Source organism: Cryptomeria japonica, chromosome 5, assembly GCF_030272615.1.
Source record: "Cryptomeria japonica chromosome 5, Sugi_1.0, whole genome shotgun sequence".
NCBI lineage: Eukaryota > Viridiplantae > Streptophyta > Pinopsida > Cupressales > Cupressaceae > Cryptomeria > Cryptomeria japonica.
The window spans coordinates 265,989,664-266,015,739 of record NC_081409.1 but is presented as its reverse complement, the minus strand read 5'-3'; the positions used below and the strand labels follow the sequence as shown (position 1 = coordinate 266,015,739).

Genomic DNA, 26,076 nt, shown 5'->3' with positions numbered 1-26,076 from the left:
CAACAAAGGCCTCATCAACAGTAAAGGGGCACCTCATCACGGGAGGAGACATCATCATCCAGAGAGGAGTCGACAAAAACAACCTCAGAAGCATTAACTGTCAAGTGATCTTTAGTAGCATCCTTCCACCAAGTAGCAAGACCTTTGAGGCGGGAAAGAGAACAATCTGAAGCTAAGAGAAGAGAGAAACTTGTTTGTTACTTCCATTATTTTATGCTCCTTTTGTTTAATTGGAGGTGTAGGCTTAATCTAGAATATGAGTTTGTTTGTCTATATTTTCCATGTTTTTATTCTAGGGTTCCCATTGCACATTTCACAAAGCATAGTAGGACACTTCTCCCAGTCTAGTATTTTCTCATACAATCCATTTTAATGTGCTTTTGCAGGATTTTCTATGTTCCTAGATGTATTTCCTAGAAGAGTGTTTCTATTAATCTCAAAAAATATTCTTGACTTCCAATGTTTTCGCCTTTGACTTTCTAATTTATGTGTTGTATTGTAGGAGTAAAAATTTTGCATTTCTTTGATGTGTTTCCACTTTGGCTTTAACATTTCTACCCAAAGTTCAATGGTTTTTATCTTATGTTCTTACAAAGGTTTTTTAATTTGGTTTTGTACAAGTTTCCTTGATCAAGTTGTCACTTACAAGATTATGTTTCCTAACTATAACTTTTATAGTTTCTATATATTAGCTTTTATAGGTTCTCTTTTTCTTTCTTCTAATTCTAGTTTTATAAAATAATGCAATTTTTGCTCCATACTTCAATAGTTATGTTCTTTCTTTATCATTTTTTCTAAATTGCTAGTGTTTGTGCTTTCCTAGCATATATTTTGTACATTAGAATTTGTGTTATGTTGAGTGACATTTCTATTTAATCTTTAGTGTTCCAAACAAATGAGTAAGGTTTTTACTAAACTTTTCCTCTTGTAAGTCGACATTTCCACTTTGTGTAGAAATATTTTTATTTAATGTTGAGCATTCTAAATCAATATCAAATATAAAAGAAAAAATTGCTACGGAATGAGTGACCATATCTAGCTGCAAGGTTGGATTTGCAAGAGGCCAAAACTTATCCAACTTTAGCTTGCCCCAGAATAGAGTTGTTAATTATTTGGAGTTTTATTCAAAATCAAGCAATAGTAAAGTATCTTTGAATGAATTTTTCAATTGTCCCAACGATAAAAAAGTTATTCTCAAATTTGAATTATCATCAAGAAATAAATATTTCAAGTGATCGTGAATCTTTGAGATGATTTTGGGCTAAATTGAGGCATTATTTGGTGAAAGAGGGCTACCTATCATTTAAATTTGGACTCTAATTGCAAGGACTACTTACTCGAGTTGTGTTGGAATAAGGCTTGTTCACCGAAATAGGTGCTTTTGCCCAAGTTTCATTGCATAGTAGAATATTAATTGGTGCTCAACTTGTTTTCTTTGGGGTCTCAAAATCAACAAATTATGTTTTATATGGAGAGGCAATAAAGTGTGGATCGATTTTATTTATTATAGAGACATTGTTGGGATTGGATTTTAGGTAAACTACATTAGTATTTGTCTCTTCCTAATACTATCTTGTCTCTTTTTTAGATTTTACCTATATTTTGCATCATAAGGCTATGTATAGTTGTATCTTGTTGCTATATCCCTTGTGAGTAATTTGGTGTATTTGACGATAAATAAATTATAGAATAAAAGAACTTCTCTTTTACCTAAGTAGTTTCCAAGTTTCCCACAAAGCTTTAAGGAATTTCTTCTCCTCTTGGAATAATTTCTTTCCTAGGAATTGGGATATCTTGAGTCCACCCCCATTCATCTAGATGCAAGGGTAAGGATTTTAAGATTAACTAAATGGAATTTAAATGGGGTCTCTTAAAAAGGAATTTTTTAAAGTTAAATTTTGATGATGTTCCACATGGAAATCTAAGATTATTACAAGCAAGTTGTGTGTTGAAATACTAAGGAAAGTGAAACAATTTAGATCAAATCTTTTAAACTTCAAAATGAGATAAATAATGAAATTGAAGTTCAAATTTTAGTGCTGAGCCTAAGCTTAGCTAAAGACAGAGCTTAAAATATTTCTATAAAAAGAGATTCAATAGTTATATAAAAAGAGATTCAATAGTTATAATAATTTCAATTTGGTCAGAATTGAAAAGTAAAATTGAACAAGGGAATCACTAAATGATCTCAACAAGTTCCAAAGCAATGCATTGCTATAGAAAAGCAAATGGCTTGATCGATAGATCGACAAATATACACATTAATCTTTCAACTGATCATATCAAGAATTAAGGGTTACAAGAATGGAATGATTCTATTATGAAAAATATTGGGAAAAAAACAAAATCTACAACTGATTATAGTCATACTGATTGGATGGTGTAATTTAATTCACATTTAGAAGCTGTTTTCTACACGTTGAGAATTTCAAGCAAAGAACTTGATATTGATTTTGGAGTACAGGCTTTATCATTCTTTCTTTTAGGCCTAACTATTATGTTTCTAGGGATTTTTATTCTCCTTGCTATGGGCAGACTTTCCCAGTCTCAGCATGCACGGAAGGACTAGAGGTATTAATTGAGTAGATTGATAAGTATGACTCGTTGAGATCAAGCCATTAACTCTCAGAGCTTATCATCACTAAAAAATTTGTTCTCGCCCACTAAATCAAGATATATGCATTCGTTGCTTATGAATTCAAGGTACGAGTTTTCAAAATATTCACTCTAGTTGAGTTTAGATTGTCGTCAACATGCTAAAAAAGATGGAAAAAATTCCAAATTGCAGGATTATGTTTCCCATGTTCAAATGTAAGATTCAAATCATTGGTAATTATGATCTACAAAAACTAACAAGTGTTTTCATAATTTGTTCTCAACAGGTCCGGAGTGCCATACGTTGGGTGGTAGGAGATGAGATTATTTTGGGTTTCTTAGCAAAATCTACTCAGAAAAATTCATGCCAAAAGATTCAATGGCAGCTAATGACTGTAATTATCTGATTAGAGACTCATGTTTTGGGCTTCTCTGTTTGTTGTATATACGTTCTGATAAGTATAAAGTGACTGTTTTCCTTGGGCTACATTTATTTATCCATCCAAGAAAAGATGATGAGAGTTATCTTTTATGCCTAAGCATATTTACAATGATTTACTCAAACTTTGATGGAGAAAAAATGCTTTTTCGTTATATATAATAATAATTACAAATGACACGGTGCCAATATGTTTTCAACAAGTTATTATGAAGCATGCCATGAACATAATTAAGGAAATGGAAAGAAACATACTTAAGGGAGGAAAATGTCCCACTCTTTAATGATTATATAGTAATTGTTATTATATTTAAACGATGTTTCTGAAGCACCTTTTTATTGAGTTCATTAGATTTTGTATAAAAATTTTCATTCATAAATAATAGTGGTTCTTATCTTCAATAATGAGGTGGCCTTCATTATTAGATTTTGTATAGACTCTTTTTGGTTCATAAATAATAGCGGTCTTTATTTTCAATGCTGATGGTGACCTTAATACATAACACTAACTATTTGGTCTAGTTTTCTTTGGTTTCTTATAATATCTAATTTTGTAGCAGATTTTAGTCACATTTTCATAATTCTTTCATTGATAAAATTTTGAACTCTTTTTTTCTTTTATATTTGATATTATTCCTAAGTTAAGAATTTACACCAACATATTTTGTCTCTAGTTTTTTTATTACAATATTAATGTATTATCAGCCCTACTAACCTACATTGACTATTGTTGAACATCATATAATTTATTTCTTAAATTCCAACACCTAAAATATAATATGAACCCTTGCCCAACTAATGTTATAAATAATATATAGTTAAATGATAGTATGAAAATAAATGTAACATATACAAATATTACAAAAATATCTTAAGTACATTAACTAAATGGTATTAATAAACTACCTAAAGAACATGCACCAAAACTTAAAGGAGAAAAGATTCATAAAAATGATGTAATCATGTAAACCTAGAATATAAGGATATAGAAAGAGAACATTTCATAACAAGCTTAAAATTCATGGAATAAAATGTGATCATTATAATCTTGTAGATGATAGGAACTAGAGTATCCCTAATGTTGGCATTAATTACAACCATTTGTTGAATGCAAATAGACATGAATGCTAGATTAGAATCCTATAGGGACAAATAAATGTGAGATATCATTATGATAAGCATTGGAACAAGTATATATGATGGATATCATTATGTAAAATTTTCTCTCAACAACTCTCTCATCTTGATGATGGATCATGGAGTGTGATCCGAAACGTTGATGCAAACAAAATACACACAATCGAATCTAGAAGCATATCATAATATTCATCATGAACTATGAAAATTTAATGTCTTTGATTGATCTAGACAACTTCAAATCTAACCCTTTTATGTAGGTGTAATCTTTAGTTATATATCTAAACCTTCATAATTTTTAGGACGAAAAACATACTTGCTTTGTGCTATATAATCTACATAAAAAATGCTTGTACAGATTCAAAGGTTTGTTGGGCAAAGATCATCTTTTTTTAATTGAGGAACAAAGATCCCAAAGAGCCATGCAATATACCCTAGAATGTTGATGCAACACTAATGTCACATTTAGTTATACTTTGATGCTCAATGATGTGTGCAAGGATATATTCTAAAATCCTAAATATTTAAATAAATTGGATTCAAATGCTAGATAAAACTCCAAAGATAGCAAGTACAACATTTCATGTTTTAGGTCAACACATAATGACTTAATTGAGGAAAAGAAGTCGACCCAAATTTAATTAATATTTAAAAGTTTGGAGATGACCTAAGTGAATTTTACCAGGTTTGAATATAAACTTGTATGAAAAATAAATAAATGTGTAGAAACAAGAAATAAAACAGATACCTAAAAACTATTATGCCAACTATTGATTAACCTGATTCTACTTATAGATTAAAACTAACCAAATCATAATAAATCCCAAATGAAAGAGAAAATTACAAAGACTACTAGAATGGTAATTTTGAAAGCAATAATGCCAATGATACCTTAGAGTGTTAATAATACTATGAAACTATTAAGAAAAAAAAGAGACAAATATGAAACTGGTTTAAAATTGCATTCATTTTAAATTGCCACTGCCCCCTCGTGAACAAAAACATCAAATAATTGTTCATTGTAATGTGTGCTTTCTGATTAACCTTTCATTGCGACAAAACATACGGGGAAATTCGTTATGGTACGTGGCAGGTCATATACGAAAATAAGATAGGAAAAGATCTACCAAATCTCCTTCGAAATTCCAATCATTTGTAAAAAAAGGTACACAGTCAAATCATTTCGGAAAAAGGTTTATAGAATTGAAAGGCACATACACCTCCTGGTGCAGATCCACCGTATTGTCTGTCTATCCAGCATATCGGTTTCTAATTTTAATGTATTAATACTTATGGTCAAAACGAGCACCAGTATACCATTTATTTTTATTTTTTTAAAGTCTGTAGAGTTTCACGTGAAAGTGTGAAATTGCATAGGGGAATATTGTACGTAGCGTTTGAGTGGCTTAAATTGTTGCATGAGCTTATCACATGCTTTGAACTTGAAGTACACATGTACTAGGAATGATTCACCCTTAAAACATATATGATTGGACAGTTTTCTGTTATTTATCATATAAATTGAAAATCATAAAACAAAAATGTCTTGTAATTTTTAAATTAATTATGAATTAATAAATAAATGTTATTAATGACATCCAGAAGACTGAACAGTCTATGATACCCACGGATAACCAACAAATAGGATAAGCAATTAAATTAATTATGAATTAATAAATAAATGTTATTAATGACATCCAGAAGACTGAACAGTCTATGATACCCACGGATAACCAATAAATAGGATAAGCAAAAAGGGATCACGTAGAAGAGACCAACAATCCATGTCTACCTAAATTCTTTTTGTTACTGGATCTTCTATTATGTATCTTGATCAAGAAGTCAACAATTTTTGTTATCCTTTCTCCCTCAAACAGGTTAGCCAAGGTGCTCGCATTTAATGTCAATGTAATTGCTCTAAATATCCTTGTAAGCTGAACACTCCATAATGTAATGCCATTCTGTTTCCACCACATCTTGGGTGCAATAACAACATTTTCTATCTGTCCATTCTTCTTTAAGTATCATCCATCTTTCGATTTTACATCTCAGTTGGTGTGAACTAGTTCTCAATTGAACCATTCACATTTTTGCTTTCCATTTTTTGCAAATTAGTGAATAACATTTAAAGGTGCATTGTGTCGGCTACATAGACACTGGCCACATTGACTGTCCCAAAGACATTTATTTGCATTGACTGCCCCCAATGACAGTTAGCCAGTGGATATACCCATTGACTGTATTGTCTATCCAGCATTCACTTGAAATTCAGAATATGACATTGTTTTCAATTTCAATTAATTAATCTACAGTCAAATGCCACATTGATAATACCTTACAAATTCATTGGAAATATACAGTAACAAGAGACTGATTTGACTCTATGTTGAATTCGGAAAAATCTCACCAGTCTAAAAATAAATATTACATTCAATTTTGTTTTCAATTCCATATACATGTGTTACAATACATCATTTCTTGATCATGTCACATTGAGGTGGCAACTATTCATCCAATTTTTATTTTTTCTAAACTTTGTAATAGGCACGATAAATTAGAGACCATATTCACAAACATCAGAATGATTACCATTAACCTTATTCCTTTTGTTGCTTTATTCACATCCATGCACAAATAATCCATTTCATACTTATGCGATGGCATGGAACGTCCAGAATCTTTAAAAAAATACAAATCTAAATGCGGGTAGATATAGAACTATTGTAATAATAAGTCAATGTGGGCATCTGCTTAACTTCCATGTGGGTATGGATGGAATTGATCAAGAAAAAGGGAAAAATAAAACAACAAAGATTGGTCTTAATTTGGGATTAAATTGTTACAATAGTCACAAGAAAAGGAGAACCACAAAGCACACAAGCACCTACCTCTAAGAGCCATCTTAGTACCAAAGAAGAGGTGGATGCTAATACAAACGTTTTACAAATTAGTAAAAAATGAATATTTAAGCAAAATTCCTTATTTAATATATTTATTAAAGTGTTGTAAAAGTTGAAAAGAGAGAGAATGCAAAGAGCAACAAATTATTGGAAGGACTTTTTTCACTTATAATGTTGATCAAATTTCTTATTTATTTTCCATTTGCAACTAGCACTTAGCCTTTCATGTACATTTGGAGAAACACCGTAATAGCTTAAGTAATGCTTCTATGATTTTCCAACATAACAAAATTGAAAATATTTCAACGTGATCTCCAAGCTTCGAGGGCTTCCAAGAAGGATCATAAGCATTATAATTGAATGAAACACATGTTGAATTCAACAACAAACAAAAAAACTGAACTAAACTAGTAAACGTATGGTAATATTCTCCATGGTACAACTTTACAGTATGTTACCCAATCTTCCCTGTACTTTTCATGACATCTGGCCTCATCTCTTCGTTCCCTCCAGATAAGTAGGATTAGTAGGTAAACAGGGTAAAAATAAGGAACCAGAGAGCTGCAATGTGCAAAGATGGACAATATTTTCATGAGAAAACCAAAGAAACCTCAATTAGTGAAAAGTAAGTATGGTATCAATTTGCTATTTATAGTGGAAAGCAAGTGCCAGAAATGCATACGTTGCACCACAGGGCAAACTAAATGAGAAAGCTAGAAGTAGATCCCCAAGATAGTTGCAGTGTCTAGCTATGCCCCTGCAAGAAAACAGTAACATTTCAACTCAGCAATTCTTACAGTTAGATCAGGAAGTTCTCAATAAGGGAAAATTGTAGCCACATAAAAGAATAAATTATAAATTCCCTTGACATGTATAATGACTAAGGATTGGATATTTACAAGGGATTTGACTGGTTACAGAGAACCAAAAATGAAGAAACTGCTTAAAGTGATCCTAAGTTCCTAACACATGACCAGCATGATAAAAAGACTTCTCTAGAGATATTTTGCAATGTGAAAATACATAATTGCTCAGGTCCTCTATTGATATCCTATTGGATGCTCATTATGATCACCATGCCATCATATATCTTAGTATCTCATTAATAAACAATAACATCTACTCTACCTAACTAGTGTGATAATTTTTGTTTCACGTCAAATGATATGAGAGCAGTTGGGTTCGTTGTTCATGGTGGGAATTCTTGGCTTAGCTTGTGAATTACACACTGAATTGTGATCATCATTAAATATCTTGCATTGTACAAAAAATTGTGTCCAGTAAAACCATGCAAGCTGCAATATTTTGACCCTGCAAATCTCAAGTTATACTTAATGCACAAACGAGACAAATATGATATTCAGCCACATTAAGGTACTTTGAATTTCAAAACAATGATGTAGGCAAATTAGTGAGTGTTTAAAACCTTTGGGGAATGCACAAAGGCACCGAGAACAAAGCATATTAACACAGTTCATTTTAAATGAGTGACAGAAAAATACAAGCAGAAGTTTTGAAAGCAGTGGATAAACTTTATAAACTAACGAGCATCTAATACAAAGGATTTATGCATATATTCATAAAATCCTATGTTCCATGGTGTTTCGGGGACAAGGATGGGGGGATGACATGTTTTGGGGACGATAATCTGAGGGCCATTTTCTAAGGATGGCAGGGGGACAATCAACAATATCAATATGTGAATGTATCATGGCAGTACTAGCATAACAGCAGTACAAACTTCAATAAAGTAGTATAATAGCAGTATAAACAGCAATAAAATTAATCATGAGACTCATGACAATAGTATCAAAGCATTTTTTTGTTCAAATTATAAAATTAAACTCAAACTCAAAGTCTCAAACTTCAAAACACAACAATTTGTGCCTCATCCGGATTATCATATCAAAAAGAACAATCTGTGTCACTATCACTTTTAGGCTAAAGTGGAACATTCAATGGAATCCCGATCATTCCCAGTTGCACCTCTTCCTCATCAATCTACCTGACATCTTCAGGATCAACATCCCAACATCTTGCTAGAGTTTGTCAATACTTGGTAGTATGCCCATCTTGAAGTCTCAACTCACTATGAACTGCAACTAGTTTTTCTGCTCATTTTGAGGTAATCCTGTTCCTCTTGATCGAGTAGATGAAGCCATAGGTGGCACAATTTGTGATGTCCCGTTTTCAAAATTTTCTAAAAATAGCAATTTACTAAAAAATGTAATTTGCAATCCCAAACTAGCAAATTAGGAGCAGTTGAGAGATTTGAAAATAAAATAAAATTTAGTGATTTGGTTGAGATTTGAATATTATTTAAATACCATATATATTTAAATCTAATTAATTTCCCTCATTTTGGTGTGGGGATTTGGGAAACTTGACATAACTTGCTTTTTTGGAAATTATAGTTTTTTTTTGCAATTTTGAGAAATGGCAAGTTCCTTTGGAAGTTGTAGAAGTATGGTAACACTTGGCAAAAGGAAAGTTTTCTTTTCATGGGATTGGGATTTTCGCACCAAATTTCAGTTTGGAAATTGGTTGCATATATGCTTGGTTTCTTTTGGGTTGTAGGTTGCAGGCAAGGATTTGATGTTGAAGAGTGTTTCTGGGTGTGCTGAGTGTTGAAAAAGTTTGTGGCAGCCTTGAGGCCGTGGGATTGATGTTATTTTGTATATTTTCATGATACTTTGTCATTTATTAAGTTAGCTTGAAGTTTGGTGAAGTTTGTAGTGAGTTAGCTTTCATTTTCCCTTCCAAATTTTGTATCAGATTTACAGCAGAAGTATTGTGCTATTTTTTATAGCAAATTAATGTATTTTTCTTGAAATAAATCTGAGATAGTCATTTGATATCATTTTCAAGAAGTTTCTTGAAGTTTGTCTCATTCATATTGTTTGCAAGAATAAATTTCAATTTAACTTGGATTAGTTAATTTCAAGGGTTTGGAAAGAGAAATTAATTCCACATGTTATCCCTTGTTGCAAATTTAATATAATATTAAATTAATTTAATGCGGGGCATTATAGTGGTATCAGAGCTAAGGTCTTGCTAGCTTGCAAGGATCCCAGTTGCAAATCATGGGAGGGTTCTACCCTAAGTCACAAGGTTTGAATACAAGTTCGACGACTATGCAATTCGAATTAAGTTTGGCAAGGGAAAAATTTTGGAAAAAAAATCAACATTAAATTTGCTTTATATAATTTTTCTTTTTAAATATGATAGTTTAATTTATTAAATGTTAATATTATAAAATAAAAAACTATATAAGTAAAATAAACAATATAAATTTATAAAAAATCAGAATACTGATAAGTTCAAAAAGTTTAATTAAATATTTAAACGTGTTAATTTTAAAATAAAACAATATTATATTAGATATAGTATATTTGTTAAATTTAATTTAAATATGTTAAAGTTTTGTGTATTTGTTAACTTTAATCTAAATACACTAAATTTGTTAAATTTTATATATAAATACGAGCTTACCGGGTTCGCCCCTAGACACCCCTGGTTGAGGTCCAGTACGGTCTGGGTCCCTGGTTCGGGTCCAGTACGGTCTGGGTCCCTAGTTCGGGTCCGGTCCGGTCCGGCCTTGGTTCGACCAGGGTTCGAATTTCCTAGAGGGGGTTCGACCTGGTTCGGACCCGAGTGGACCAAGATCGAACCAGGTCGAACCCAGGCGGACCTAGGTCAAATCCGGACGGCTAGGCGGGCCAAAACGCACTTTTTTATGCAAAATTTTACTTTTTTTTTAATTCGCCATGTAAAAAGTGAAACTTATACCCTAAAATTGACTTCTAAAACATTATATTCACTCATTTCACCTCATTTGTGTTGCAAACAAGTTTTATGAGAGCAGGTTGAAGAAAGGGTGAACAAAATTTGGTTTCCAAGATCAAATAGGAGTTGAAGACTGATTTTTGAAGCTTCAACAAGTGCTGCAGCATCATTTCCATACATTTGCAAGCTCCCATTGCCTACAAGAGATAGATTTTTTAACATTTTTTTCCAACTATTTTTGTTTCCCAAATTTTCAAACATGAAACATTAATTATTTTTCGTTATTTTTTTTTTGTTTTTGATTATGTTTATGTTATTTCTTTCTATAGGAACTAGAATGGCATCTACCTCTTCCTCTATCTGCAATGAACAAACAATTACAAAAACAAAGAAATGATCCGAATTCTCTCTTATGGAAGTATGTTGACATTTTAAACCCACTTCCAGGAGGTGGGGGATTCCGTTGGAGATGCCAAGGATGTGGTATTGAACATAATAGTTCATATTATCGGATAGTAGGCCATTTGTGTGGAATAAAAGGAAGAGGCATCAAAAAATGCCCTGGAAAAGATGGTAACCCTATACCAAATGAGATAGTGATGAAATATTTTAAGGAGCATGAGGAGGCAGAAGAGAGAGAAGCCCGTAGATTGACTCAAACCTCTGCAAAGAAAACAAGGGGAATGCAAGCCCCATCTCATCCCGATGTTGTAGTACAAGACCACCCCTTCTTTTCCACAAATGAACCTGAAAATGAACCACCCTTGACGCACAAAAGAACGAAGGGGCCTTTAGAAACCGCATTTCAAAATGAGAGTAGAGACATTGCTGACCAAGATATAGAAAGGTGCATTTGTGCAAATGGGTTGGCTTTCAATGTAGTTCGCTCCCCATATTGGAAGCAAATGATAAAAAGTGTTAATGAAGCTTCAAGAGGGTATAAGGGCCCAGGTTATGAGAAGGTACGTGGAACATTATTGGACAAAGAGGTGAAGAGGGTTGAAGATGCATTGAAACCCATAAGGGATTCATGGGCAGAGACAGGTGTAACAATTGTTTCAGATGGGTGGAAAGATGATAAAAATCGTCCCTTGATCAATGTCATAGCAGTGTCCCCTAAAGCGGCAATGTTTTTGAAAGCTGTGGATTGTGAGGGCCAAGTAAAAGATGGCCAATTTATTGTAGAAATTCTCATCTCCGCCATTGAGTCAGTGGAACCCCGCAATGTTGTCCAAGTCATAACGGACAATGCAAGAAATTGTAGAGTTGCTGGTTTGTTGGTTGAGGAACGCTATGATCACATCTTTTGGACACCTTGTGCGGTCCATTCACTCAATCTTATGCTACAAAGGATTGGGACTAAAATAAAATGGACCAGAGATGTGTATGCAGAGGCTGAGGACATTCAAATGTTCATCACCAACCACCACATGTCTCAAGGGATTTTTAGATCCTTTTCGAATTTGGAGCTATTGAAGGTAAGTGAAATAGTAATTTAATTTTATGATTTTTTAAATTTCAATGTTCATAATATCATTGTGTAAGCTATATTGTGCATTCTTCTTTAAAGTTTGGCTTTATTTTTTAATCATTTTGGCATTAGTTTGTGTTATAGGTTGTTGAGACCCGTTTTGCATCAAACACAATCGTCTTAAGACGACTTGTGAAAGTTAGAGTGGCACTATGCAATATGGTGATCAACAACAATTGGATTGTATGGAAGCAGAGTAGCAGTGAGAGGGCAAAAAAAATTAGGGAGAGAATATTGATTGAGAAATGGTGGGATCTTGTTACATATCTCCTAAGTATCACTGAGCCCATTATGATTCGCTATACCGACATGGATAGGCCTTGCATTGGTGAGATTTATGATGGCATTGACTCAATGCTTGAAAAAATAAAGTTCACTATAAATGCAAAAGAGAATGACCCCAAGGAGCAATTCTTCAAAGAAGTGAAAGCAATTATTGTAGAAAGGTGGAATAAGATGACCACTCCTTTGCATCTTCTTGCCTATGCATTGACACCAAAGTACTATAGCAATCAGTTTCTTGATAAACCAGGAAGGATTCCACCATGGAGAGATCTAGAAGTATCTGATGGGTAGAAGGCAGCATTTCTTAGACTATATCTTGATGATGATTTGCAAGATATTGTTACAAATGAGTTCGTAGAATTCGCAAATGGGAATGGTCTAAGTGTTGAGGCACTTCGTCATAGATCCAAGAAGGATGCTCATAGCTGGTGGTACTTCCATGGTGCATGCTTCCAACACCTACAACCCCTCTCTGTAAAAGTTTTATCACAAGTTTGTTTAATTAATTAAAATTATCACAAGTTTATTTATAGTTTACTTTGTCTTCATAGGTTGCTAGTAATTTTTATTTTTAATTTTATTAATGTATAACTTTAATCGTTTACTTTGTCTTCATAGGTTGCTAGTTCATCTGCTTCAGAAAGAAATAGGAGCACATACTCTTTCATCCACTCAATAAAGCACAATAGGTTGCTATCAAAAAGAGCAGAGAATTTAGTATATGTGCATTCCAACCTACGTCTTCTTTCACACAAACAACGTGACTACACACAAGGGGAAACGAAGATGTGGGATATAGAGCCAGAGCATATTGATTTGGATGCTCCCGCTTCTCAGCTTCTTGCATTGACACTTGATGACTTGGAGGGCGAGCAAACTTATAGTGCAATTGCAAGTGGTGTTGGCTCATCTAATGTCAATGTCAATGATGATGATGAGGAGGAGGAGGATGATGAATTAGCTTATCCATTTGATGATTAAACTTTATATTGTTGAAAGTTGAAACAATGATACTTGAATATTTTGTCATTTTGATATTAAACTTGATGTATATGATGCTATTATGGTATGGTCATGATGCTATGATTACAAGTTTATGTTTGTTATGTTGTTTATATGATGCTATGTGACATGCTAATCTTAATTCATGCTTACAGGCTGCACAAATAAATATATATATATATATATATATATATATATATATATATAATTTTTACATGTTTTTGTACTAATGAACCCAAACGAACCCAAACCCCTTTTCAAAATTTTGCCGTACTGGCGTACCGGTTCTTCGAACCCGAATCCGAACCGACAAGCTAGTATAAATAGTTTAAATTTTAAATCAAATATTTTAAAATATGATAGTTTAATTTATTCACAGCTAATATTAAAAAATAAAAACTATAAAGTAAAATAAAACAACATTGAATTTAATTATAATAAATGATAAAAAAATTTAAGAGCAATTTAATTTGAATAAATAATATTTGACATTTGTTATATTATAAACATAGATTATTAAAAATTTAAAATACAAGATTTAATTTTATAAATGAAAAGAAACCTAAAAAACAAATAATAGATGAATGTTAAATGTTTTAATAACAATGTTAAGAAAATAAAACACTATTTAACATTTGTAATTTTAGTTATATATTAGAGAAAATTTAAAATACTTATAGCATTTTATAGTTGAAAAAAAAACTAAAAAGAAATTATAAAATGAAAAAGCCGTAAAATAAAATCTGTAGCATATATGTGTGCCAAAAGTCGCCGACAGGGTTGTAGAGTTAGCTGGAGATAGGGTCTCAAAACTTGCAAGGACTAGAATACATTCACAAGGCAACCAAAGAAGAATAGGAGCCACACGACAGAAACAAGAGTGTCACACAACAAATGTAGCTTGACAATGCTCTACTGTCATTGGTGGCTCAGTCTTCCTTCCTCGCTCAAAGTCACTGCAACTCGAAAACCTCAAAAACGCTTTTTAAAAACCCTTAAAAATGATATTTGAAAATACCTTTCAATAAAAAACATTACCCGTCGTTTCTATATGAATCTCAAGCGAATTTTAATGAATTTTATTTAGAAGTTTAATATTTGCCAAAATTTGAATTTTATGCTTGAAAGTTGGTGAATCTTGTGACATAGGTTCTACCAATCCTTTTTTAGGAGTTTGGAAAATGATGTTTTAGTCTCCAAAATATCAAGATGGTTTGATGGATATTTTATGAAATGTATAATTTCAAAGGGAGTCATCAGTTTTTGTAAATATGCAAAGCTCGTGGAGAAAGATTTGCCTAAAGAAGCAATGGTTATCATAATTTTTTAGGTGTATCTTTTAGAGGACAGATTTAAAGCACCATTTGACGAATGTTTCATGAGAAAATGGAAGGAAGAATATATGTTGAATAAGGCTACAAAAATCAGAGATCAAGAAAAACAATTTAAGGTTGATTCACAAGACTTCCCCAAGAAGATCAACAAGGAATAACCGAAACAATGCACCTCAAAATTTGAAGGAAAAAATCCCTTGATAGAAGATCTTAATTTGATTTCCAATGATTATATGTATAAGCCCAAAATTAATGAAATCGAAAGCCAAGAAATGAATTTACAAGAAGATTATGGGGATATCTCTTTAGAAGTTACACTAGAGGAACGTGTTGATTGTGAAAAATAAGTCAAGAAGAATGCCTATATTGATTCCAAAGATAAAAGTGTTGAGGTTATCTCAACAATAGCTCTTATTGCAAGGGTGGATGAACATGTTGATTGCAGCTCAAGGTATGTTCAAGATTGAGAAATTTCAGAATTATTGTCTCCTCCTATTCCTTCGCCAAAAAATTATTATCAAGGAGAGGATGAAATTAAGGGTGACAAAATAAGGGGCAAAAAGAGCAAGACTCAATCCTTGTTTCAAATCTCAAAGATTTCTTATATATGGGATCTAGGGGTTGTTTTGAAGATCAAGTTAGAAAGAGGCATCATTGATAGTATTGAAATTACTATCCATTGCAATAGGTACCACATAGAATCCTTAATGCATACTAACAACTTTGTGACGGATCAATATGCACAGCTCATAGAACATTCATTGGATTCAGATATCACTATTGAAGACAAAATTTCAGGAGACAGTCAAAAGGAGGTGTCCAATTTGAGAAGTTAGAAGCGAAGTCTTGGTAAGAAAAGTTGATATCATTTTTGTTTTCAATATTATGTGACTAAATGTTCTTTAGTTTTTTGGATATCGATTTTCCCTCGAAATGGAGTTTTCATGAAGAAGAAGATACCGCAAATTTATAGCATCCTCAAGGGAAGGATATTGTTTATCCTTTGGAAAGAACAAAGCTTTGATAAAGACTTCTATACCATGGATTTTGGAGCTGCAATGCTGATGTGGTTAAATGAACATTGGGTGTTAGATTTCTCATACGGATGTACTATAGATTGTGGTACTACATGAAAGAGAATTATTTGGTTTTCATTGCAAAGATTAGAAAGCAAGAAACTTGACAACATGAAGTTTAGAGTTTTAGAGTTTAGCCTTGCAAGGTATGAAAAGAAGCTTAAAATCAGTATTTCTTTCGAAATATTCAAACTTCAATTTGCTTATCATAGCCATGTGATGGATTACATTGAATGGAGAATCTATTAGGTTTGGTACTATGGGAGTTTGGGGCCACAAAGATGGGCAATTCAAGTTATATTGGCAGATGACAGGTGGAGATAACGTTTAAATCTTTTGTTAAGCATTTTCATAATATGTACCTCAATAGTGTGGATGTGAATGGAAGAGTTTTTCCAAAAGATGTATTTGTTGTGGTAGAAGATGTAATGGCTTTCATGACAGTCCTAATAACAGCAAAAATAAGATTCATATCATTACCAAATGTATTAGAAGTTTCAGGTACAACTTGCCTAATGACAGTGCACTTCTAGCTAGACAACTTAGATACTATCAGTCACGCAAGGAGAGTTTGTTTTGGAAGTGTTTCAAGATGGAACCTTTCAAGCACATCTGTAAGTCACTTGATTTACTAGAAGATGAAATACAATTATTTTCTACTAACATTTTGAATTTATTATTAAGTGATCAGTACCTGCTAGTTGGAGGGCTCAGGAAGTGCATAGATTACAATCAGAATGGCTTGTGGTTTGCAATAACAATAACCAGAGTTTGGTGGCGTTTCGCATGCTGTTATGTGATGACATTTGTTGTTCTTGACATGTGACATTATTGTTCCAAATTTGATCCTAAAGTTGCATCAAGCATTTTTCAAACAGAGGCAAGATTTGCAGCAGTTTATGATCCTAAAATGGAGATATTTGTTTCTAAGATTGACAACCATTTTTATTAAGGATGTATTTCTGTTGTAACCATCCTTTAGGTTGCATAAATTGGATTTATATCTTTGATAATGGTTGCAAGAGCTTTGGGTACAGTTCTCTTTGTGACAATGCACATACACAACTATGAAATAAAGTTGAAGGGAGGAGGTTATTGATTGGAAAAGATGAAAGGAATGATATTAAACCTCAGGTGATATGGAGTATAAGATTTCATATTGAATATCATCTTCATAATTTTACAGAGAACAGAAATACTTTTATAGAAATTTTCAGGATGCTTGAAAGGAAGATGCAACTTCTCAAAGGTACAAGATCACAATCTATCATGAATTTTGAAGTGATTGGATATTTTGGGAATCAGGACTTTGGAACATCATTGTTGCAATTGCTTGAGGACAAGCAATTTTGGGAAGGGAGGACTTGTCATGAGTCCCAAAATAGCAAATCCTAGATTTGAAAATAAAATAAAATTTGGTGATTTGGCTGAGATTTTAATATTATTTAAATACGGAACATATTTCAATTTAAATAATTTCCCTCCTTTTGGTGTGGGGATTTGGGAAACTTCACATGACTTGTCTTTCTGGAAATTATGTTTTTTTGGCAATGTTAAGAAATGGTGTAGAAGTACAGTAACACTTGGCAAAAGGAAAGTTTTCTTTCCTTGGGAGTAGAATTTTGGCACCAAATTTGAGTTTCAAAATTGGTTGCATATATGCTTGGTTTTGGGACCAAGTTTCATTATTTAGATTTCAAATTTTGCTAACCTTTTGCTTGTTTCTTCAATGGCTGGTAGGCCAATGGAGAAGGAGACTATAGAATCGGAGTTTGAAAGTTTCTAGGTGATCTAAAGATGGGAGTCAGAGGATTACTAGGTTTTCTGAGGACGGGAGTCAATGAATACCATAGAATAATCTCATTTAGAGAATATTACTGTGCTGAAAGATTTGGCAATGTTGACAATTTTCACTATTTTGGGTTGCATGTTGTAGGCAAGAGTTTGAAGTTGTAGAGTGTTTCTAAGTGTGCTGAGTGTTGTAAAAGTTTGTGGCAGCCTTGAGGCCATCGGATTGATGTTATTTTGTATATTTTCATGATTTTTTGTCATTAAGTTGTCTTGAATTTTGGTGAGATATTCCTGAAGTTTGGTGAAGTTTATAGTGAGTTTGCTTTCATTTTTGCTTCCAGATTTTGTATCAGATTTGCAGCAGATGTAATGTGCTGTTTTTGACATAAAATCAATGTATTTTTCTTGAAATAAATCTGACATAATCATTTAATATCATTTTCAAGAAGTTTCTTTAAGTTCCGGTGAATTTCAGAGTCTTTCCTATTATCCAATCTGCCTGATTCATGTTGTTTGCAAGATTAAATTTCAATTTAACTTGGATAAGTTAATTCCAAGGGTTTGGAAAGAGAAATTAATTCCACATGTTATCCCATGCTGCAAAATTTATTATAATATTAAATTAATTTAATCTGGAACATTATACAATTCCTCTCTGCAGCAAAGGTACTAGTGATCTATGAGAACACACAAATAGCAAGTTGTTTCAACTCTGGTGTGTCCTTCCCATGGAATTGTCACCATCCAATGGGTTTTCTTCATGCAATAGTGGCCCTATCTGTCCTAGCCTCTGGTTTGCTAAATGCAGGACCTTGAAGATCGTAAAATTGAAGCAACTACTGTTGATGTATGGTTGCCTTTTGTGCTATACATCTTACGAAGGGCTGCCATAAGCCCTTCCATTACCCCATCATCCTCAAAAGGAAGCATTCAACCACGTCTAGGTGCATTCCAATTTGGATTAAGAGCATAGGCAGCCATATGAAGGGGGGTGTTCATTGTGTTCCACCTCTTTGTGACAATAGGCTTGATATGCTACTCATAGAATTGTTATTGAGGATCCTAGTCATGAATTGCTTGCTTCATTTGATCAAGCATGCTATCAAAAGTCTCATAAGTCTCTGTAAGGCTAGGGGAGTTGTATCTGCATACTTATCATCCCCAAAACAAGTGATATGATAGACAAATATATCTACAAACAACATTTAAAAATTGTAAGACACTAACAATTTAATACTAGTAATACTAATAGTTTAAAGAAAAAGAAAAGCACTGAGTTAGAAACGTATAAAGTAAAAATTTCTTAGCTGATATTCCACCACCAAGTCTCGTTAAGCACACTATATCTCCTTCTTTCCTTTTGTATTTGATGGAGCCCACCTTTTCACCTCTCAACAAACCACCACTGTCCTACACCTCCAACATCCTCTCTGATAAAATAAAATAACTAGGACATTTAGTCTCAATTGGTTTGAGGAATTCTTTCTTTGAACGGGATCCAACTAATGCAAGTGAAGTTTGATGGTTGCATATAAACATTTGCATTTCTCTAGATTCAGCCACAACAATCTTCACCCATTCTATTTTGCCAATGTCTTTCAAAGCATTATTCAGAGCATCCACAAAACATGGAGTCCAAAAAATCAATTTGTAAGCAAAGCTTACAAAACTTGGCAAGCTATTTGCAGGCTCACGAATACTCTCTATTGATCAAAATGCAATTGTGTGCTAAGATTACAGGAAGATCAGACAATCGACTCCAAGGTTCCTATTCGCAATGGACATGACTTAGTTGGCTGATGTGATATACTGATAATCCAAAGGGCCTTACGTACACTCGAAGAAGATTAGACAATTTTGCAATTTCAAGGGATTTAATTAGCGAACGATTTAAAGATGAAAGGGCTCAATTTTAGGATTTTTGGGTCTAAGATGTGAAAAAAGTAAATAGGAAAGGGTTTAGAAAGCTAGGCTAACTTAATCTAAAGCTAAGAACAAAGAGACAAGGATCATTTGAGCGAAATCAAACCACACTTTGCTTCGTCAACAAAGTACAACTACACAAAGGCGGTGCAATCTTCAGAGGTTGTGCAATAGTTTTTCATATCACCAAGGAATACCATCAAATCGAACAACATTCATCCGATGATCGAAGTTAAGTCTACATAGGTAAAAGGCTTAGACTAACCTTGCAAAGCTAACAACAATTAGCTGCTAACAAAAGGTATGAGCACGGATTTCACTACAAGCAATCTCATCAATCCCACTCATCTAATTACTTGAAAGCAAATCTAATCTAAGTGAAGAGAGTGAGACCATGCAAGTCATAAAATAGCACAAGAATACACCAACAAACTGGCAAAGGTCAATCTAGGTAGTTGCTTTAATGACGCGTCATAGTTTCCTCACCAAGATGCCATGCAAACGGGGCCCACCCTTGTAGTTGAGTTCCGAAATGGAAATTTCTTTTAATGCTTTGAGTTGTGCATCATAATTTGGAATATTCTTTCTTGTGTGACCAACTCGCCAACATTCCATTTTTTGAATTTTGGATGGATTTTTGAAAGATTGACCTAAGATTCTTCTTATCCATCCACTTGGTGGAAAAAAACCCTAAGATAGAGAAAAAATCAGGAGAGAGAAACTTTGACTCAGGAAGAATTTTCTTGAAGTTTTTGAACTTTCCTTACTCTGGCGGAGATTTTCAATGATTTTTCAACATCTATTTTTTAGGAACTTTCCAAAATTAGAGTTCCAGGGTCGAGAAGAATCTCTAACGAATCCAAATATAAAAAAAAATTGGAATTCTAAACTTTTTTTTGTTCAGTTCATCTTTAACCCTCAATTTCCTCTTTGCCTTGGAAAATTTCTTCAATCTTTGACTTGGGCATGGAATCCATACCTTGGAGGAATTTTCAACATTTCAAATGTTTTTCCTTGACATCTTGATTTTGACGCCCTGACGCCAAACTGGGCACTGAATTGCTATGTAGGGGGAATTTTGGTTTTTACACATTTTCCTCGACCTCTCCATTTTAGCGCCCTTCAGCCATCTTGGGCGCTAGAATGCCATGGAGGAGGAATTTTAACATTTTTTACTTTTCCATGGGCCCTTGATTTTGGCGCCCTCAATCTACTTAGGGCACCATTTTCACTGCATGGAGGAATTCTTGAATTTTTGAATTTCCCTTGATACTCCCACTTAGGCGCTTTTGACTTGAATTGGGCGCTATTTCTCCTTGGTGAAGGAAATTTATAATTTTGAAGTTTTCCATGCCTTAGTCATTTTAGCGCTCTTCTCTATGCATGGGCGCTAGTTCCATGTAGAGGAGGAAATTTGATGTTCTGCACTTTTCCTTAACCACCTCAATTTGGTGCCCTCCTTGGGACATGGGCGCCATTTTGATATGCTAAAGGAATTCCATTTCTCTTGGATTTTCCATGCCTTATCGATTTTGGCGCCTTGTCCAAGACTTGGGCGCTATTTCACTTATGCCAAGTAATTTGGCATTTGGTCAACTTTCCATGAGCAACCCACTTTGGCGCCCTACTACCCCACTTGGGCGCTAAATTCACTTGATGAAGGAATTTTGCAACTTTAAGATTTTCCATGACTTGGTCATTTTAACGCCATAGTCAAGACTTGGGTGCTAATTCCATTAGGTCAAGGAATTCTTCAAATATCACCTTTTCCAAGGCACCATGGATTTGGCACCCTTTCCTTGACTTAGCCATTTTGGGGAATTGAAGTGATTTTTTGTTAGACTTGGAACGTTTTCATGCTTTCCACTTCTGGAATGGATGCTCACTTTTAGCCATTTTTGATCAATTTTTCTTGCCTTTTGACTTTCCGGATTTAGACAAATCTTCAGGCATGTTCAATCTCCAGTATCTGTTTGCGAGGAGCCTACCACAAATAGGCTTTTCCAAAAATAGAAAGTATTTCATCATGTCAGAGTTAGGCAAAACAGGATGCAGAGACACTTATTAAAAATAGAAACTTACTAAAAAATAGTAAGTTTGATTTTTGGTAAAACAAAGACAATCCAGGAGGCAGTGAAATCCCTAAAAAATAGGAACTTTCTAAAAATAGAAAGTTGCTCAGAATTCACTTAAATTTCACTGGGAGGTTCCTTAAAGGGTCCTGATTCCAATGCAACGTTCAGTTTTTCAAAAGCCCTAAAAGAAAGGTTTGAAGGAGGAAACCCTGAAACGGACAAAACAAACCCCAGACTTAGCCAAATTTGCTCAAACAAGCTGTAAACTTGATCAAACTGACCCCCAAACACTTGCAAACTCAGAGGACTGATGAGACTGCCACGAAAAGAAATGAAAACCAAAACCAAAAGACTGAGAGGGCCTAAAAAGTAGGGAGATCCCAATTTTGAATGGGGTGATGTGTGATTAGGTCACAAGTCACTCGCTAAAAAACTCATGGACAAATTTTGCACTAAATCACGGCAAGTTTAACATGGAAAAACCACATAAAATCATAGGAAATCGACATTGCTACTAAAAACCAAAAAAAAAAAATTGAAGTTTTCAAAACCTTAAAAATATTAGCCATTTTCAGACATTTCTTGACCGCCACAGAGGAGTCATTTATGACACAAGAAAAACGCACTACGGCATGCAAAAACACCACAAACAATTCACAACTTGGAGCCCAGTTGCAGCATACATCAAACCCATTCATACCATACAAACCATCAAACTACACGTCATGAATGGGAGCATTTGGGTATCCCCATCCAAATAGCATTGTATTTGTTAGGTGGGAAAACCCTAGGCCACAAAAAGACACTGGCGATGAGGCAGCATAAATATGTGCAATCTATGTATAGAGTGTCATATATAGTTTGGACTAGTGATGAAAACATTAGGCATATGCATTTGGGACTACCTCGCTATTGGGCTCCTCCAACTGATGAAGATGAGTCATGATGATCACTCTTCTCTTCATCACTCGCCTCTTAATCATACACATATATAAATTAGCTTAGGATGTACAATCAAATCATAATAATAGATAAAATTGTAATAAAGTGGATATATGGAAATTGTTAAATAAAATCTTGATTTAGATGTATATTTTATATGTAAATTGTACAACAAGAGTAAATGAACTTTTTTAATGATAATGAGTTGGGATATATATTTGAAATTATCAAAATTGAAATAAATTGTTTCAAATGTTTTATATAAATTGTATAGGAATAATTGTATCCTTCCAAGGTCAAAATTATTGGTGCCGGTAAGGTTTGGATTCAAAGGATTGACAGAGAAGATCAGTAGCACCTTTGCCCCAAAAGCTTCTCAAGGGAGCACATAGGTCTTGATTGCGAAGTTTTAGCCTCCATCCTTAAAAGTTAAGCTTGTGTGCAAACTAAGTCGACTTACATGAAGTTATATAAGGAAAATACAGAAAAAAGGGAAACAAATGATGTAGAACAATCCTCGGCTGCCAGTATGAAGGTGGGGAAAAAGAATAACCCTATTGTTAAATCTCCTCTTGTTGTGACTAGTCATCAACAAATCCTTACTGACAACAATGAGAGTACTCAAGCTCTTCTAAATCTCTTGGATGAAGCTAAATCCCTTCAAAAGGATATTGCAACAAAGCTTGCAACTTCTCTTTCCTCAGTACCCAATAAGGCCGGTGATTTTAGTGTGACAAAGGATAAGATTATTTCCCCTTTGCCAGCTGATCCAATCGCCTCTAGTGATTTGGGCAAGAAAGGCCCCACCATTGACTTGGAAGAAGGAGAAATTGATTCCTCAGCCTCGGAATGGGAAGAAGATCTTGAACTGGTTGCTAGCCTGATATTGGATAATACAGCAAAAGGTTTTGGTAAGTCTGCATCACATATTATTGCACCAATCTTCAATCCAAAGGGCAAAAGGGGGCGCAAATCAAGGAAAACAATGCTGAAAATCGCAAGCGCAGCTAGTGGGCAGTCCAAACTTAATTTAGGGAAGGGGAACCCCCTTCTCCAGGAACCATGAGACTACTATCCTGAAATGTCAGGGGCCTCAATGCCCCTGACAAATGGCGCTCAATTAAGCGCCAGATTGATGAGACTAAGGGAGATATTTGGGTATTGTAGGAGACTAAATGGAGTCAGTCTGAGATTATAATAAAAATGAAAGCATGGAAACAATGGAAAGGTCTATTGAGGCAATCTGAGGGGGCCTCAGGTGGCATGGGAATAATCTGGAACCCTCTGAATGTTCATGTCACTCTCCTTGGTGAAGATAAATATTGGCAGCATTGTTTGGTCACTAGTTTATGCAAAAATGAGAGCTTCAACCTTTTTAATGTCTACAGACCTTCTTCTGCCAATGACAAACGTGAACTTTGGGCACTCCTGTCAGATAGATTCCAAAATATTGCTTTGGGCACCTATGTGTTTGCTGGCGACTTTAATGCTATCTTGGCAGGTAATGAAAAGAAGGGTGGTATTCAGAGGATTGGTATGGCTGAGAAAGATTTACAAGAATTTGTTGATAAGAATCAGTTATTGGATATTGTCCCAAAGAATGGGACCTTTACATGGACAAATAGGCATACCGGTTTCACTGAAATTGCAGAACGTCTAGACCGGTTTTTGGTTGCCGTTGATTGGCTAGCACAAAATCTTATTCTTGAATCATCTATTCTACCCCTTGTAGGATCAGATCATTTCCCTATTTGCCTAAATGTGTCTTTAGGACAATCTGAGGGTGGCAGTCCTTTCCGGTTTGAATTTATGTGGCTCAGAGTGCCAGACCTACATGTTTTGATAGCAACATGGTGGAATGAGCCGGCTCTCGGAAACAACTCGAGGCTGTTCAAGCTAAATAAGAAGCTCAAGTATATTAAGATCAAAATCAAAGAGTGGAATTTGAGTCAGTTGCAAAACATCCATAAGGAGAAACTTAGGATTACGGCAGAGCTGGAGGTTTTAACCAATTCTGTTATAAATTTAGGCATGAATGATGAACTTTTCAGAAGGGGGAACTCTCTCAAGTCTGAACTAAATGAAATTCTTCGGCGTGAGGAAATTCACTGGAGGCAGAAATCTAGGGAACTTTGGCTCAAGGATGGGGATAGAAATACCAAGTTTTTCCACAGATCGGCTATTGCCAACCGTAGCAGGACCAGAATTTTGGAGGTTGTGAGACCGGATGGCAGTATTGCCAGAGTTTATGAGGATATTGGCCAAGAAGCAGTAAGACATTTTGAATCTTTGATGAGTGGCAATTGCCAGAGTGTTCAGGAAGCAAGAAACGGAATTCTAGACTCAATCCCCTCTATAATCACTGAAAGACACAATAAAGAGCTCTTTAAACCTATTGACTTAGAAGAAGTCAGGAAAGTTACCTTCCAGTTGAATCCCGAGAAGACTCCAGGCCCTTATGGTTTTCCTACGGCCTTCTTTCAGCATTTTTGGGACATTATTGCCTAGGATTTGCACCTAGCGGTAGAAGAATCTAGAAAAAAAATGACTATGCTGGGAGCCATCAATAACACCTTTCTAGCTTTAATACCGAAAAAGAAGAACCCTCAGCAAATGGGTGATTTCAGACCAATTTCTTTATGCAATTCAGTATACAAAATAGTAACAAAGATCATTGCTAATAGATTGAAACCTTTTCTAAAATATATTATTTCAGATGAGTAGAGTGGCTTTGCCCCTAGTCGCTCTATTGTTGAAGGCATCATTACTACTCACAAAACCCCCCACACTGCAAGGAAAACTAAAGCTTCTTGTATGATATTAAAGTTGGATATCATGAAAGTCTATGATATGGTGGACAGGGAATTTCTTGTAGAAGTATTGAGGAAATTTGGCTTCTGCAATGAATGGATCACTTGGGTAAGGAATTGTATATCAACCCCCAAATTCTCAGTTTTGATTAACGGTTCGTCTCATGGTTTCTTCCCTTCAAAAAGAGGTATTCGTCGAGGGGATCCTATGTCGCCATTTTTGTTTATAATTATGGCTGAAGCCTTAGGTCGGCTGATTAAATCTCTTCACCATGATGGTCACTGGCTGGGAGTCAATGTGGCTACAGGAGTTGAACACTCAACCCACTTGCAATTTGCTGATGATACTATTCTTTTTGGAGCCTCTAGTAGAACGGAGGAAAGGACCATAAATACATGCTGGAAGACTATTGCAAGGCACCAGGGCAAAAAATCGACTGGAACAAGTCA

General features: G+C 34.4%; 1 protein-coding gene across 2 annotated transcripts in view; it reads right to left on the bottom strand.

Moving 5' to 3' along the window:
* Positions 1-7,243: 7,243 nt before the first annotated feature.
* Positions 7,244-26,076, bottom strand: part of LOC131035230 (delta(14)-sterol reductase) — a 197,726-nt gene continuing 178,893 nt past the window's right edge. For both annotated transcript variants that reach the window (XM_057966893.2, XM_057966892.2), the window contains 2 exons: positions 7,754-7,828; positions 7,244-7,632 (listed from right to left, as the gene is read on the bottom strand). In XM_057966893.2, the coding sequence (XP_057822876.1) occupies positions 7,479-7,632; positions 7,754-7,828 (229 nt within the window). In that variant the 3' untranslated portion in view covers positions 7,244-7,478. The remainder of the gene's footprint in view (positions 7,633-7,753; positions 7,829-26,076) is intronic.